This window comes from Populus alba, chromosome 10, assembly GCF_005239225.2.
Source record: "Populus alba chromosome 10, ASM523922v2, whole genome shotgun sequence".
In the NCBI taxonomy this organism is placed as follows: Eukaryota; Viridiplantae; Streptophyta; class Magnoliopsida; order Malpighiales; family Salicaceae; genus Populus; species Populus alba.
In genome coordinates, this window is record NC_133293.1 from 9,134,921 (window position 1) to 9,153,445 (window position 18,525).

General features: G+C 33.2%; 1 protein-coding gene and 2 pseudogenes across 1 annotated transcript; all 3 read right to left on the minus strand.

The window, feature by feature from the left end:
* Window positions 1-1,054: 1,054 nt before the first annotated feature.
* On the minus strand, window positions 1,055-6,056 carry LOC118061412 (E3 ubiquitin protein ligase DRIP2-like; annotated as a pseudogene).
* Window positions 6,057-10,670: 4,614 nt separating this feature from the next.
* LOC118061416 (magnesium transporter MRS2-I) lies at window positions 10,671-12,283 on the minus strand. The gene is made up of 5 exons (XM_035074837.2): window positions 11,329-12,283; window positions 11,182-11,226; window positions 11,022-11,066; window positions 10,905-10,934; window positions 10,671-10,787 (listed from the first exon to the last, which is right to left on the minus strand). Exons 1-5 carry the CDS (start codon window positions 11,590-11,592, stop codon window positions 10,671-10,673), a joined length of 501 nt encoding a protein of 166 aa, XP_034930728.2. The 5' UTR covers window positions 11,593-12,283.
* A 152-nt stretch (window positions 12,284-12,435) lies between these two features.
* On the minus strand, window positions 12,436-15,813 carry LOC118061411 (protein transport protein SEC23 G-like; annotated as a pseudogene).
* Window positions 15,814-18,525: the final 2,712 nt, after the last annotated feature.

Below are 18,525 nucleotides of genomic sequence, written 5' to 3' on the forward strand. Positions count from 1 at the left end.
AAGCACAAGAGCAAACCTGAAAACTTAGGAAGTCAAGGTCAAGTTAATGATGATGTTATCTGTTATTGTAAGACATGGAACCGAGATCATGCTCCGACTTGAAATCTGGGAACAAGTTGATCCCTGCTATAGATTACTTTTATGTATTCATTTCCTTGCTTTATGGCTAAACGTAAATCTCAAATATATCTGCTTTGCATCTTGTTTACCGGCTTCCTTTTAAGCAGCTGCTGCGGATACAGAGAGGTTGCAATTGCTCTCTTGAGATTTGCTTCTAGCCAGACCCTGAATATTTTACAATTTTTTTCAGCTATCAGAGGACGTAAAATCAACATCCTGCATAGTAAACAGTAACAGCTTCCTCTTTTTTTAACAGCCCCCTTCTTGATGATTTACGTGCCTTGATTCCTTGGCGTTGGATAAGCTAGAATCTACAATTGATTATCATTGTTTTTTATTGTGGTTAAGAGGCAGAATGTTGCTGGCTTTGAATTTTGAAATTATCACACAAAGCTTCTTTATCATTTTGAGGTCCGAAATCTTGCTGTCAAGAATAACAATGTGTGTATGCTTCTTGTCATGAACCGAACAAGAGGGATTAAAAGGGGGAAAGGCAAAAAGGAGTATATGCCAATTGCACATCCTCAGCATTAACCTAATTTATTCCATGTAAAATGGTGGCCATTTGGCCATTCTAGCCCAACACAACCAGATGTTTCTAAGGTCACACCCAACCTGGCTTTGGCTTCGGCTAGTAGCACGAGTACTCATTGAGCTGTTTTAAATTGAATCCTTGGATTCAGGCATTAGTCCAGAATCCCCAAATCTGCTATTAATAAAATAAACAATCTATATTCGTCTACAACTTGTGTATAATTTCTACTATGTCTACTCTCCTTGCAAGAAAAGTTGAAAAAAGAGAGAAAGCAGAGTGGTTTTAGCAAATTCATCCGCTGTGCATTCACGATGGTGCAAAAACACACTGGTGTTTCCGATCACCTTGACCAATATCACTGTTGCAAGAGATGACATTTCGCCGCTGAAGCAAAGATGTTTACGGAGGATGAGCTATTCGACCATATGAAGAGAACCATCACAAAATCTTTAGCTGAACTGCCCACAGTTGTCCGTATTCTTTCAGATGCTGAAGCTGTCTGCAACCACCAGTCAACCAAGGTATGCAGCTGCAACGTTGAAACCACTGGCTGACCACGCATTGAGATCTCCACCTGTGGAAACTTGAGCATTACTCGTGGTGTTTTAAAACTTCCTAAATTCCTTAGGCAGTAGTCTTCAGATAATTTAGGAGTACACTTCACCGGCATTTATTTTTTACAAGGATGGATGGTAGGTGGTAAACAGTTCCATCATAGCAAAAACTGTTGCAGGTCTTGTTAAAGGACAACATTAAAAACAAAGAGAGTAGCAAGCCTTTTTCCTGTCATACATTATGGAAGATGAAACATAGGAACCACAGAAAGTATTTTGGACATTCAAGTTCGAAGGAAAGAAATCTACGAATGAAGAAAAGGAAATGCTGTCCACTTCCATTTACAATAGGAAAAGAAGAGGGATTGAAAGAAATAAATTATTTTAGTTTTATATGCACAAATTGATTAACATGATAAACGAACAGAGATGAAGTTACCTCAGCTTCCCTAACAAGACCCAGCTTCTGGGCAAGATACTTCTTTATGTATGAAACAGGCAAACTACCATCCCTACAATAAAATTGCAACAACTGATCAACAAAATAGTTGCTGGTATATTTGTTAAAAAAAAGAAAAAAAGAAAAGGGTTCTTGGTATAAAGCAAACTTCAAGTGAGAACACAATATAAACAAAAACAACCACGGGAAGGGAAAAGATAGAGACTAAATTATGCTCTATATATTAACATTCACAGATGACCTAAAATCAGACAGCTGAGTTCGATTTTTGCAATGGAACAGAACAGAAGCAGAATTTTTGGAGCAAATCTACTACTTTAAAGTCACAGATGCTTCAGAATAATCATTATTAAGATTCTAAATGAAATTCTGGCCTAGAAAAAGAAATTCAACATCAGGCATGATGTGCAGAGTTCATGTAATCAATTAAAATACTTCATGATTATATGATGATTGGCTTCATTTTCTCAGGACAGCACCAATATGTTTTTTATGCTATGTGCCCCTATTTTGATTGTGACAGCCAGCGTGCAATCACAAACTTAAACATAACTAAGCAAGCAAAACCTCACAGACAAAATTGTAGTTGCAACTGCCCATTGAAGCAATGAAGCGAAACTCCCTATTTTCTGAGGCTTCTAGCATTCAAAATTTTAAAAACATGGTTTCAGGTGTTGCTGATATTTGAAAAGAGTGTTTGCTCCTGGACTTTCAACATCATTTTCTCAATCTATTTTCTTCACAGAATTTCATAGTTATGTAGAGTGAAAGAAATTGGGGAATAGCTACGAAAGAGCACAGGAGTCATAAATATAGTTTACTTCTAGGCTGTGATTAGTTTTGTTTTGCTGGAGTGTACCTGGAAGTACATATTCATTGAAACCATAAATTGTAAATGGAAATGGACATCATGCTATCATGATGAAACAAAAGGATATCAAGCTTACAACACAACGGGAAATTATATGTAACCAAAACAAATAGAAGGGAAATCAAACGGGAAATTCAAAGTAACCAAAACAAATAGAAGGGAAATCAAAGTGCGCATAGAAAACATCAGATAAGATACAGTGTCATTGTCGCTAAGAAAATATATCTACATAACTTAGCATAGATGCAATTACGATTTCACATAAATGAAAACCACGGAAATTTATTTTTCAAAACTGAAGAAAGGTGGCGATAAAACACATGGTTTAACCAGAGCCTATGTCAAAACTCAAGAGCAAAATGGACACTGACAAGCAAACCAACATTATGAATATAAACCAGGTAGTGGGGTTAATGAAACTCACTTAACCCTCAAGTAGCACGAAGATATCTGTGGCAAGGGCGCACTTCCACCCCTGAAATTATGCCAAAAAGAACAATAGTTAACAACATGACATGGCGTGCTTGACCAATCATCAATGAATCTTTAGTAATGGTAAAGAAACAAAAATCTCACTGCTCATGATCAGAAGCAACTAATGAGAACCATATTGGACTAAATCTTGTATCACATTTACTGTTTGCATCGACAACAGTCTGTGCTGGAATATTCAACCCCTCAGAGGGAGCTGCTCTTTTTTTGTTGCTTGCCTTGCAGCCGTCTAGGTTTCATGGAAACTGAAGGCGATGCAGTCGAGTTAGATTCTTCACCAGTAACTTTCGATTTATCACCGTGCTCCTTGACACTGGTTTTGAGTGATTGAGCTTTCTCCTGGGCATCAAGCTTCTTTATTTGGACAAGAATTTCCTGTAGTTCTGACTTATTAGACTTTGTTTTGCTTGAAGCCTCAACCGAGCAATTTAAGGGTTTCCAAAAATCAGCTTTCCCTTTACATGGTTTAACACCATCCTCTGAAACTTTATTAGACTTGTGTTGTTTGGGTGACTCAGCAGTAGAAGAATTCTACACCATGAAAATAATTACACAGGAAATTACTACGCATCAAAGGAAAGGCACATCATTTTCAAAGGACCCAAAACAAAAAGGTGAGAAAAGTTTTAGCAAGAAAACTTGAAGTTTAACCACTTCTACCTGCCTTTTAGTTTGTGCAATTTTGCTTAAAGTCTCGGGTGAGCTTAAACTCTCATAGTAATCGTCCACTTTCTTAACCAGCTCCTTAATGAGAACAGGAGATTCTCGTTTTCTGGCAATAGGTCTTGATCTTTTTCCTGTCAGAAAAGACTTGACGGATATCTTAGGTGTGCTGACTACCAATGAAGAGAGAGATCTCTCCTTTCTTCTACCTATCAATGGAACTGAGTGATCAGCTTCTTGGACTGGCATGGCTTCTGAGACTGCTGGCGCAGTTTCTGGGACCGAGGACACTGTTTCAGGTTCCTTGGTCTTCTTTATATTGGAAAGGAAGATTTTGGCCCTTAAATCTTGCCAGCTGTGGTCTGCCCTGTTTATTAACATAAGGAAAGAAAGTTAAAACAGACCAAGACTATGCTGCTGTAGTGAAATCCATGACCATTTCTCAATTTTGGTTGTCTTCCAATTTGAAAATGGACTTCCAATTGTTCTGTGCCATATAAACAGGTTGAGGCACCGGTTCAATCATGATATTTCAAGATTCTATATCAGAGAATCCTAATAAATAAACTATGCATCCCACATGAGTGGCAGGACAGGGATGCTGCCCAGGAACATGCAGCATGATAATTGATTTCCTAGTGTCACATTGCATGTCTACAGTTTGCAGCATATACTTACTGTCTGGTGTAAACGTCTAATAAATTGACTTGGAAATTTGATATCTTCCTTCCAAGTGCATTAATTAATAGTGTCAAGGATTGGTTCTGCAGTTGGAAAAGACAGAGAATGTCTAGAAAATCATTTCAGTGTTTATATAGCGTCCTCCTTAGTCAATCATTCTGACACCCTAAGATAATTTCACTTGCAGTGCATGGAGACTACTCAAACAGCATTCGAATACGTCCTACATGTGTGTAATACGATAGTCCAACTATATCAGAAACAGCCATGTATTTTTTTGCCACGGCATGCACTTAAGATGCTTTATTAAAAATTGCTGTGGCATAAACTTGGAAATATAAGAGAAAGAGATGATCAAATACCTGAGCTTCTCAAGCGGAGAACAACCTAATTCAGTATCACAAACTGGACAACTGTCCAACTCCTCATCAGTTATCTTCTTGTATATGCATTTTCTGCAAACTGTTTCAAAAATTAAAATGAAGAAGCAGGCATCAGATATATGCTCGATGAGAGAATATGTATATAACAATTAGGCAAGACACACTTAAAACATAATGATTAAATGATAGAACACTAAGAAACTATTTCTCAAGGAAAATAAAAATGCAAAACCTTTATTCATCATCCCCCAAACACATTAGTGTTCTCACTTGACACGGCATGAACTTATCAAGGACCTGACAATTTTGATGGAACTTGAAGAGCACAGGGACAATGCAAAAGCTTCGAACAACCCCAAGTTAAAATTTTACTATTTCAGCAAACAAATTTACTGTAAGCTCACATCATACGTTGCTCAAACACAAGAGAAAAGGCTATATTTACCAATCAAATTTCAATCTTTTCCTTAATTTCAAAATGAAACTCCCAATCCATTGAACAAAGAAAGACCAGGAAAACAAAATGAAGAAAAAACAAGATCATAAAACCGCATTTCACTCCTCTCCATATCACAAAAATAACCAATTAAAACAATAAACCAAGCTCAACTCCAAACAATAAAAGATGATACACAGATTACGTGAACTAACAATTAAGCGCCCACAACAAGAAACAAAACAAAACAAAGAAACCACATCGAATAACACAAAATAGAAGAAGATGAGCACACACAGAAGTGAGTGAGAGAGAGAGACTCACAAGTATGGAGGCACTCAGAGATAGTAGTGGCGTCTCTGAAGAGCTTTTTGCAAAGAGGACAAGTCATGCATGCCGCTATTTCCTCTCTTTGAACCTTCACCACCTGGCCTAACATCATCTTCGCTAACACCACCACCTGCCTTTGGGTTCTCACTAAGCCACTAACACTCTCCCTTGTTTCACGTACCCCACACGGTGCATGTAATCAAGACCCCACAAATCACGAGTTATTTATTCTTTTCCAAGAAAAAACCACGACAATCACAAGCAAGAATCGGCGAAGAAAGGGTGGTGGTTGGGCGCCTGGGTTGGTGATTAACGATTCTAGACAAATTCTTTTGGCAGTGGCTTTGTGCTTGGTGGACGAGAAAAAGGAATTTAGGAGAGCGATATTTTAATAAAAACAAAAAAAATGGAGAGAGTGAAATCTTGGAGTATTAGAGGAGAGGGCTGGTCTTGTTCGATTTGGACAATGGTAATGGCCTTGATATGATTTGTTCGAGGCTCTCAATGTTTTCGAATATAATCGCACAGCCTCCTCTCCTACATGACAAAACTAACACAATCTCTAAGCATTGCTGTTGATTTATACTTTTGAAAATTTTAATTTTTTTTGGTTTTAAATTTATTTTTATTTTATATTTTTAGATGTGTTAATATCAAATTGGATTTAAAAAAATAAACAAATAAAATATATATATATATATATATATATATATATATATATAAACACTTTAATTTACAACGTTAACCATGCCTGTTTTTATTTTTATTTTTCCCTAGAGGAAGCGACTCAACTTTTTTGGACAAACCTCGAACAAGTCCTTCATTATGTAGGAAATTTAGATTGAGTTTCCAAACATTCTTTATCCTAATTAAATTAAATCTTTTAAAATCCCTAATTGAGTTACTTACCTTTTCCAGGCTTCGAGCAGTTATGTCTCGATTTGCTAATGGATTCTGTTTAAATAATAAACTTAATTTCCAAAATAGGCGGTCATTAATGGGCAATTGTAATGCTGAAACCTTTCATTTATTTTTGGATATTTAAATAATTTTTTAATTAATGATGGATACTGGAATTATTTAAGTTCCTCCTCTACTATTAATCTCTGGTTATTTGTAAACAAACAAGTTTATTTCTTACAATATTGATATTTGTACAATGATCTTGTCAAAACACTTTGATGACCGCAAAAAATAATAACTAGTTAGAGAGAATTGCTTAGACTCTATAGTTTAGAATAAGGAGCTATGATCGAGAATCAGTGTAATTACTTTTTTTGTTCTTTTAAAAAAATCTTTGGCCTTAGTTTCATGGGTGTATTAATTTTTTCATTGAGTGAAAATTGAGTTATTTTTTTATTTTTTTTTAAGTGTAGTGTAATAACTTAATTGCTCTTACAATTAAAATCTTTAAACATAGCATCTAGAAGCATTTTTGTCTTTTTATTTTTTTAAGCATAATAAAATTACTTAAGCGTAAAAGTAATTTTTAAAAATTACATCCATGCTTTTTTATTTGTTCATTATAGTTTTCTTTTTTTATTATCAAGCGGAAGTGATTTGATTTTTTAATAAATATTAAATATTATTAAAATAAAAAAAAATAAATAGCATGTAGGAGGTGCTCATTGCCTTTTAATGGCGCATGTGGTGCCTCTCAATGGTATAAAATTATTTTATGTTAATTGTTATTCTTTATAGATATTTCAATTTCAATCTTTATTTTTTTTATTTTTAATTGATGTTTTTGACTCTTTTATAAAAAAAATTATTTATTTTTAATTTCATCATTCAATTCTAATTTGTGATTTTTTTTTTCAATTTATTCCTTATTTCATCATGCTTTTTTATTTGTTCATTATAGTTTTCTTTTCCGTATTGTCAAGCAAATGAAAGTGATTTTGATTTTTTTAACAAATATTAAATATTATTAAAATAAAAAAAATAAATAACATGTAGGTGGTGTTTACGGTCTTCTGATGATGCGTTTGGTGCTTCTCAATGATACAAAATTACCTTATGTTAATTGTTATTCTTCATAAATATTTCAATTTCAGTTTTTATTTTTATTTTAATTGTTGTTTTTTACTCTTTTATAAAAAAAAATATTTATTTTTAATTTTATCATTCAATTCTAATTTATGATAATTTTTTAATTTATTCCTTATTCTTATACGGCTTTATTAAATTGATTTTTTTTTAATTTTATTTTTTAATAAAAAATTTATAGTTATCATCTAATTTATAATAAAAACAAAATTGTTTATCTCTCTCCCCTTTAAAATGAAACAAATCTTCATTGTGTTATTATCATGGTTATTGTTTTTTTTTTTATAAGAAAAAAATTGATAGCATGACTAGATAGTGTGATATGTAATTTAAAATGATTAATAACATTTATTTAATAATTTCTCCTTGTAAATATAGATCCTACGTTATCAAGTAATTTAATTACTAATAATTATTCCAGAGTTACACAAGAAAAACAAAGAAACGTGATAGAGAAAATAAAAAATATATATATATTTTAGCTTAAATAGGAATATTCTCATTTTTTGAGGGCTCGGGTATGATTTTTTTTATATGATTTATTCCTCTTGTATTTTTAAGTTGTCTCATACAATAGTACTCTAAAAATATTTTGAAAAAAAATTGAATTTTTTTATTTTAAATTAATTTTTTATATATTTTTTGGATCATTTTGACGTGTTAATATTAAAAAATAATTTTTAAAAATAAAAAAAAAAATATTATTTTGATATATTTCTAGATGTTTTGGAAATACGGTGCAAACCATGCTCCCAAAAAATTAAAAAAATTAATTTTTTTGCATGTTTTAGATTATTTTGATACGTTAATCTTAAAAATAATTTTTAAAAATAAAAAAAACATCATTTTAATGTATTTCAACATAAAAATATTTTAAAACTTTCAAATAAAAATATTAATCTGGGCTTTAATCTTCACCTCTAATGTGGTTCAATATGATTGTAAGTGATGACGGCGTGTGATGAGATTCACTTTTAAAAAATAATAAGTATAAGCATAATAAAATATATGATTTATAAAAAATAATAAAAACATTTCCATATAGTATTTTTTTTCCTATGTAATATGATTTAAACAAGAACACAAAACCTCACTCTCAAATTCAGAGTGTGTTTAGTATTGCGGTAGTTGTTGTAGTTGTGATTTGAAAAAAGTTATTTTATAAAAAGTATTTTTAATTGGTTGGTTCGAAAAAATAGATGTTTGGTTAAAACTGTGATTGAAAATGAGGTTGAATAAAAAGTAGTTTAATGTGTTTGGTTAAGAATGCTTTTAAAATTGAGGTTATAAAATAATTTTAAGAAATATATATTAATATTGATGGTTTTAAATTTAAATATTGTAGATTTAATTACTCCTATTACATCATGAAATAAATAATACTTTATATAAAATATTTTTTATTATTCCATTAGAATATGTATAATTCCATTAAGTACAAAAATTCATCCGATAAGAACTATAGTTTTCATAATTTTTTGAGTGTGTAATAAAATTAGATAAAATATTATCAGATATAAAATTGATATTATAGTGCGAGTGAATTAAATTCACTCGCACTATAATATCAAGTGCGAATGAATTTAATTCACTCTAAACTATTTTTTTTTTTTTTTTAAAATTAATAAAATTAACACAATGCAGCAAAGAAAAAAAAAAACTGCACGACAGTGCAAGTGATTACACTGTTCACATGAACAGTGCAATCACTTGCACTGCATACATGTTCACGCTAATTGCATTGTTCAATGAACAGTGCAATTAGCTGCACAGTACGTGAAAAGCATGAATATTTTGCTTTTCATTTACTGTATTTTTTATGTAAAATTTACGTGGGATTCATGTATAGTAAATCATTTTTTTTTATTACCAAATGACTGTAAACTACGTTTTAATTAAAATGTAGTTGCAACCGCAAAGTCAAACGGGCTCTCAAAATATTTATCTACCTATTGTTTAATAATGTAAATGTTTTGAATAGTTATTAAACTTGTTTTGAAGAGTTAAGCTGGTGAAGGTATAAGTTATGACTTAAAAAATATTTTTTTATAGAAAAAAAGTTTAAATAACATTTTCAATAATTTAATTTTTAAATCAATGGATTTTAATTGGGAAGATTGGATTGTAGGTCAATCTGAATTTTTAATCGGGTTGACATTAAGTTAATTTTTGTATCCTTCCCTTCTGTTTGTTCCTTTTGACCTTTCATGAAAATTGAAAAAAAGCAATATGAATAATCTAATAAAGAATATGATGGCAAAATAAACAAACATTATGAGACAATAAAAAATAGAAAATAGACAAACAAATTGGGACGGGAAATTACTAAATTCAACATAATCAACAACAGTCAAGAGATTAATTAATTACTTTTTTAAATTCATCATCTAGCTGATTCATCATAGTCATTAAAGCAGAGATAATATTATAACTGATATTAATTATGTATTAATCAATAGTCATTAAAAGTAGAGATGTTGACCTTTCGTGCCCATTTTTAAGCTACAATCAAATTATTGTGCCTTTATTGATATTAAAAAATACGTTGACAATTATTGATATTTTTATTGTTAATAATTCTAAAAATCAAAGCTCATTAGCCTCTCACTAATTAGGATAATCAATTCTTATTAGTATGTTAGAGAAAAAGTAACAAAATACGACACCTTTAAACATACATTATTTTATTAAATATATATTAAAAAAAAAAGCAAAAAATAAAATGCTGATTTGTATTTCGAGAAATTAAGATTCACTATCGTGGGAAAAAAATTAAATAAGTATATCTAAAAACCCGCATGCTGTTTTACAATTTCCTCGTCGGATGCCTGAGCCCGGTTTGAACAAGGATTTGACAAATTATAAGAATCTCGAACTAGGAATCTCGAACTAAACCTGCAGAGAACATGGGACCTTTCAAGATCCAACCAGGCCCTTGTAGCGAGCATATGCCATTAGAACTAGGAACAGAAATGCACAGAATGCTCCTGTGACAATTACCACCCTGGCAATGTAAGAAAAACACATGATTCCCCGTATAAAAAGCAATTTATAATCAGGAGCTAAATCACCAGTAAAATATTTTTGCTCACCCATTTAAAACAGGTAACCATGATTGTCATTCCATGTGTATGGGATGTTTACGCCAAATATTCCGGCCACCAAGGAATATATGCTTAAACAAGCAGTCCCAGAACTCAGAAAGAGCTCTAACTGCGGCAAACAGTGGAAAGACATAGCATGAATAACAGATCAAAACATGCAAGCAATCTGTGCAAGTGCTTGCTTGCTTCCAACAACACAGTTCATGAAGAAAAAATCATAAAGCACCTGAATCAGCTGGTTTCGATGATTGTCAAGCTGGAGAAAAAGGATGCATAAATTTAATGTAAGAAAAAACGCATAAACAAGGAAACAAACTTCTGCGTTTGATTCAACATGGCCTACCTGAATATTAATGTAATCCTCTGTGTCATCAATGTACTCTCGCAACTGCAGGTTTCAAATTTATGCAATTTAAAAGGATGAAATTGCTTTGTAATTCTTACCATAATGTGTGTGCATGCCTTGTGTAGAATAAAAGGAAAAGTAAATAAAAATTACATACCGTGGTCAATTTGTTCAAAGTGCTATCAATCTGCATGAAGTAAGCCTGCAAGAACATCATCACCCAATTTCAAGAATAATTTATTCTTAGTCCCATTTCAAATAAGAATTGAAAATGAGGAAGGTAAAACACAGTTAGAAACTCCACCTCCAGTAACATTTCAAGCTCCTCAACATCATTCTCGTCTCCGCGAACTGTTGCCAAACTTACTCTACTTGCTCTAGAAATTTTTGAACCAATTGTAGGGGAAGCAGGAAACCAATTCGCACCACCGGAGCCATTGACTGGTGAAGACGAACCAGCCAGCTTTCGTGATAGGTAAGGGTCTAATGCTATACCTAGGGGTGTTCGGGTGTGATTAAGGTGATCATCGATGCTGGTTTGGCACGTTATCGACGGTGTCTCTCTCATCCTACAAAGTAAAAGAATAATAACTGTACTAGGAGGAGTTTCTCCTCTCTTTTTTATGCAGATGTTTTAATTTTTTAATCGACGGATGGAGGTGTGTTCGACTATTCGTAGGTTTTTCTGATAAGAGACGGTGGAATTATTGAAGCTGCGTTATGCTCTACATGACAATTGCCAAACACATCATCCATCCACGCTGCATTATAATATCCGATCGTCCATTCAAGATGCTTCCTTTTTTGCATTTCAACGGGAGGGCAGCATCCATGGCCCCAATTTATGGAATCTCGCAGTTCATACAAGTAGAGTTTGTTGTCTCGGGATCTGCCAACCCTTGTCTTTTCCATGGAGTAAATTTACTAACTTCCATGTATAAATCAGACAAACCTGCTTCAAATATTATTTCCACTTGGACTCTTCAACGCATGTACCAAACAGGTCCCATTCCTCCTATCCCCTCTCCTCGCCTCCCCTCCAAGTTCCACAACCAAACAAGTACGAAGGGGTTGCCCTTGTGCAGCTCAATCTATGGCGAGACGAGCCGAAGTGAGTGCTTCTGTGTTAGAAATTGACCCTCCTTGCTTGTTATGTGTTTTGTAATTTGGAGATGATGCCACCGGTTTTTCTTACTCAAACTCGTGTACTGCAATTTTAGAACAATGAATGCACCTTGCTGGATTACTTACGGGTCTTGTCACCCCACGTTGAAGAAGCTTTCACATCCTAACAGAGTGTAACAAAGGAGGAAAACAGGATAAAAATATGTAAAAGCATCCTCCTTTGGCAAAATCATCAAAACCTATTGAGCACACGCTCAAACTGAATGAACATTGAACAAAGCCGGCGAGAGAAAATAATAGCTCTACTTGCAAAGCACAAACAAAAAATATATACTGTACCCAACACAAGGGTGCTCCTATTCTAAAAAGAACACAACGCTTGTCTCACAGAATTTACATACAAAGACTTCACAACTCGTAAATGAAGTTTAATGGAAGAAACAGAAACATGGGTAAAAACTATGTACACGATACTAATCTTTGTTAACCCCTCACAGCCAGGGCCTGCAAATGATCTATAAAATCTTGCAAGCTCAAATCATCAGTAAGTATGATTTCTGACCCATCTACATATGTTGAATTCTGCGTCACAGATGGGTTCAACTTCGCAAGAAGAAACCTAGCTTGACTACCATGTTGATCACACTTAATTAGCTTGGGTGCCGGAACTCGATCCACAACCAATTGCTCTGCGTCAAGTTCGGGAGCTTCCAAAAGCTTTCTCAGATTCTCATGGTTTGGATCTTTGTGGTAACCAAGCTTCCTCCACTGAGCAATCTTGGATCCGTAATGAATCACCACATGGAAATAAGAATCAAAGAGCAAAATAACATCAGCAGAAATGGAGCGAACATCCAGGAGCACAGGAACAGGAGGCCCGTCAAAAGAATATTGAAAAAGTGTAGGTTGTATCATGATAAGGGAACCCACTACCCCTTCACGGTTCAGCATCAGGCGGAAGAATGCAGTTTCATCAGGGGTACAGTTGAAAACATCGATGAACTGAGACCTCCTCAAGTAATACATGAACTGGGGGTAAAGAGAAAAGTTTGATGACAAGCGGAAGGAAGATGGATCTTCTTGGATGTAGTCTCCAAACTTGGAAGCAAAGCTGATAAGGTTATCATCCAGCCATCTTATAACATCTCGAGCAAGACATCTCTCTGCTCGGTGGATGGCTAGCCTGGCCATGACCGAAGCTGCTGCTTCCTGATCAAAACCAGCATTGATTTCTGGTGACTTGCTTTCAACCCATCTTCTTGCAGCAGTCGTAACCCTTTTCCGGACTCCCATGTTCCCATTTCTGTAGCGTGTTATAAACTGTACAAAAAATGCAGACCCAGGTTCGGCCTTGTGTTCATCACATACTTCAAAGAAGAAAGATATGCATGTTTTATTATTTAGTGTAGCAAGCTTCCACATATGAGTGCCGCCCTCCCCAATCTCATGGTCACTAACTGCATTGCTCTTTTTCCGAAGTGAAACGCATGGTCCAAGGGCTCCACAGATTTTTACATCTTTAGTAGTCACCACTTCAATTGTTGCATCAAAATACATCTTCAAGTGCCCCTCTTCGTCACAACTAAAAATGTGCCGTAAGCACTTTCTGAATTGATCAGACTCAAACAACTCCCCAAACATCATGAACCCTCCAGAACTCTCAACAGGGCATTTTAATTCTGCTGCGCCTACTTGATCAAGAGAACAAGCAAAAAGATCCAGAACAACAGATGCATCAGATAATCTCTGTGATAGTTGATTGTAAAAGCTGCAGGATTTCATATAGTGCGGTGCATGACCATTAATGAGGTCTCTATGAGTTCTGATGGAATTACTGAGATCTGAGTTCACAACAATCCCTGGCCCCAAAGTTGCAGGTCCAGATGTGAAAATCATGATCCGGGATCCTGTATTCCCTGAGCATCCTTCAAGAAGTCCAAGTGCAACTGATATTGCTGCTCCTGTGCACCTTTGAGGGCGATGCCCTGGCATCAATACAGCTAGAGAACAGATTTCTTCAATTGCAGTGGTGATATTGAACTCGCATTCAGATACAGGTTAGCAAAAAATCCCTGCTTTTGGATAACTGGTGTCTTTCCAAGTTGCTGCCGCTGCCACTTGGTGCTGTATATGCCCAGAAATTGTTGGGGTCTGCATGTTCAAAGGGATAAGCAAAACATTGATTTTAAGTAAACACGGACATTTGTTTTCCAACATATAATATATATATCAAAACCTTTAGACACATTAGAGTACAACATATATTTGCAAACATTATGACGCACATGGCAAAACATTGATGATTTATGGTATAGATGCAAAATAATAATACTCCCTAATTTATCTGATATCTAGTAAAAATGGCAAGTACGTATCAAGCTAGAGGCGAAGTGAGCAAATAATGCAAATACAAGCAATATGATCAAATCCCATTCAGCTTTCAAGCAACGCAGGTATGCCCATAAAAAGCACCAAGCTTGAGCCATCTAATCACACGATAAAATATCCAGCAAAAGTGACCACACAAATCACAACAGCGAACTGCGACATAGTTTGGCTTTTCTAATCAGAAAATTATATTAGTCATTTCGGAAAGCAATAAACCTTAATCCAAGTACCTGCTCTGACGAAACCTCACGTCCGCCATGAAACACAACAACCCTTGAAGCACTCTGAAAACCCCAAAATCATAAACCCTAACCATTGCATCAAAAGTAAGTAACCCAACCAGAGCATTTTTTCCGGCAACTGCTCAACAACCAACAACAACTCATTCTTCACGGCCCTCAACTCCTCCTCAACCATACAAGCATCCACTACAAACACAAACGCCGGAACAGGCCCCACCAATCCCCTGACTTCCCCACCAGCACAACCACCAATGCTCCTCGGAGTGCCCGCATAAAGCATAGACGACAACGACACATTGGACGACGAAAACTCATGAGACCAACCATAACCCAAATGCGAATTAGACCGAAATTTAGGATCAACCTTGTCAATTTTGTATTCTACAGTACTGTAAGTAGGAAAAAGTTCAGCAGGAAGATTGGTTTCACCGATACCTAAATAAGAAATAGGGAAAGGATTTCTGTTGTAGCAGAAAGGACAGACCCAAATGCGAGACTGATAATCTACACGAGCATAAGGGTTCAAAACAGCAGCACAGCGAGTGCAGATTAGGGGATCGTAGGGTAGAATTGGAAGCTCAGTTGATTGCATCAGTGGAGTGCACATGATGCTAAGTGGGATTATAAGAGTAGAAACTTGGTTTTTGGTTGTTGGCCATGCGTTCCATGACCAACGTAAGCCTTCGATCGCCTCTAATTCGATGAAGTCCATTCTGGGGTGGTCAGATTTTAGATGCTTTCAGTTTTCCAAGGGTGATTTCATGGTATGTTGTGTTTTTACATGGAGGTTAAAGGAGTTTTGTGTTTTCAGAAGTTTATAAACTGAGGATGGAAGAGAATCTCGGATGTTGTGTCGTGGAAGTAGTGTTTGGTTGCTGAGAAACCCCATGGTTTGAATTTGGGAAATGTTTGATTTTGATCTGGGATTTCAAAAGTGGCCGGCTGATCAGACCATTCGGTAACTGTAACGGGGATAATAGAGATAGAATCAATGGAAATAAAAGGAGACAAGACAGAAAAGAATAAAGATATAGAACTGTTTTTGATAAAGGATGAAATGAATGTTTTTGTATTATATTTGGTTAAATCATTGAGATAAAATAAAATATAAAAAAAATAATTTTAATTTGATATATATTGTTGTTAAATTTATATATTTTTTAAAAAAATAATTAAATTTTATTTTTTATTTTTATTTATATTAATAGTTGAAATTAATAATATTATAATTATAAAACTAGAACTAACTGGCTGAGTTAACTCGAGATTTGAACTAGTACAAGCTTAAAAAAATAAATAAATAAAATATTGATTTAATTGTCAAAAACCCTATTAACTTTTTTTTTTTAATAACTAAAATAAAATTGCTTTAATTTATTTTTATTTTTATTTTTTAAATGAGTCAACCAAATTGACTCTCCTGATCTGTGATTTGAACTTTATCTTAGATCAATTTCTAAGTCAGGTTTTTTAAAACTATGATAGTAATTATTTTTATTTATACATTAACTCAGTTCAACCCTTGATCTAGGTCTTGTCTCGGTCGACCCATAAGTCAAATTTTAAAATTATAATAATAACAATTTTTATTTTTATATTAACACGGATCAACCCATGTTGACCCTCGTGATCCATGAATCGGGCATTGTCTCGGGTTGACCCCCAAATCAAGTTTTAAAGCTATGGTAATAACTATTTCTTTACATTGACCCGGATCAACCCTTTTGACACGTAACCCAAGTTTTACCCTGGGTCGATCACCAAGTCGAGTTTTAAAGTTATGATAATAACCATTTTTATCGTTGCATTGATCCAAGTCAACAATTAATCCACTTATAAATCAGGCCTTATCTTAGATCGAGTTTTAAAATAATGATAATAACTATATTTATCCTTACACCAACTTAAATCAACCTGGGTTAACACGACCCTCATCCCGGGCCTCGACCAGTGACTCGAGCTTGGTCCCGGATCAATTTCCAAGTTGAGTTTTTAAAACTATAATAATAATTATTTTTATTTTCTGATTTTTTAGTTTGACAATTTAGAATTTAAAGTTTGTTTTACAAGGATATTATAAACATAAAAAATAATAAATATTATCTCTAAATATATATATTTTTATATACCTTTTATTTTAAAAATATAAAAATTCACTTTATAATTGTTGTAAAAATAAATTTATTTTTTATATTTTTTTTTCATCTTTTTTACCAAGCACATTTCTATTTCTTTGGCTTTATTTTTTCTATTCCGGTACATTAACTAAAAGCTTGGGCTCATCCATATATAATAATCATTATTATACGTTTATTTATTTTACTTTAATTCTCGAAATGCCCTTTATATAATATGCTCCTCACTGTTCTGGTATAACATAATATATCGATGTGAAATTTATTTAATTTTTATAATTTAATGCTTAATTTTAATTTTTTTTAAAATAAATATCTGTTTTTTTTATTGAATCCAATAAAAATATTTATATTGATTTTATTAGTAAAATATTAATGTTATACATATTTAGATATAAATTATGATATTAACACTCACATATAAAATAACATTTAATAGATATTAAAATTATGTTTTTATATATTTGAGATACTATCAAGGTAACAAATCATGTAATGAATAAAGTGTGAAGATTGAGTGATGGGTGTCAAAGTGCGAGATAAATTATTATCAAAAGAAGTGATTAAATGGTAAATTGACCGGATATTACCTAAAAATATATAAAAGAATCGGGAAATCTGATTTTCATACCTAAAACATCTAAAAAAACAAAGAAGCAGTTGCTTTTTTTCTTCAGCTTCAAACCTTTTTTTCCCTTTCAGTTACATTCCTTAACGGCATAGTTAGATGGAATTAGTATTTCAATTATGATAGAAGAGCTAAATCAAAATAAATGAGACTAAACTGTAAAACATAAAAAAAAAAAAAAAATGATCTGAATTTTTTTGCAATATTTATTTTAGCTTACAAGTTCGTTTTATTTGTATTAAGTTCTCGATAAGAGAGAAATTTGCTGAGAAATGACGATAAAGAGAAAGAATGGTTGATTGCACAAAATAAAATAAAATTTGGTGCTCAAAGGTTTCATTTGAGGAGAGTTCAATGGTGGTAATTTTCAGCATTTAAATTGTCAATTAAAAAAAAAATAAAATTAAATGGGTGACACGCGGGTTGTGCTTCCATGCCTACACGCACCTGCCCATAGCATGACCCCTTTCTCTTTTTTTGGCACTCTAAAAACAATTCAACATGCCAATTCAATTAGTTTTCAATTTTGACATAATTCTTAAATAATATTATAAGTTTTTTTTTTAATTTTAATAATTATTATGTTTTACACATGACAACATTAACAATGCTAAATTTCTCATGAAAAACCAATTAAAATCATTTTTTTGTTATTAAAACTTTTAAATGGATTTTTGAACACAGTTTTATTGTATTTATGATTTTTTAACCTTTCAATTGCATACAAGGTATGGATATATTATTTTTGAATTATATTTTTTTTAATTTACTTTAACAATAATGAATTGTGTTTTTTTTTTAAAAAAACATGCTTTCATTAAAACAAACAAGATATAAAGTAATAAAAAATTATTTCTAGATTTGAGAAATATATGTTTTGTACCTTTTCTTATATTTAATTTTTTTTTTTTTTGCCCATTACAGTGTAACGTGGGTACACAAACCAGCAGTACAAAGTGCATTATTTTATACTTGGGGAAAAA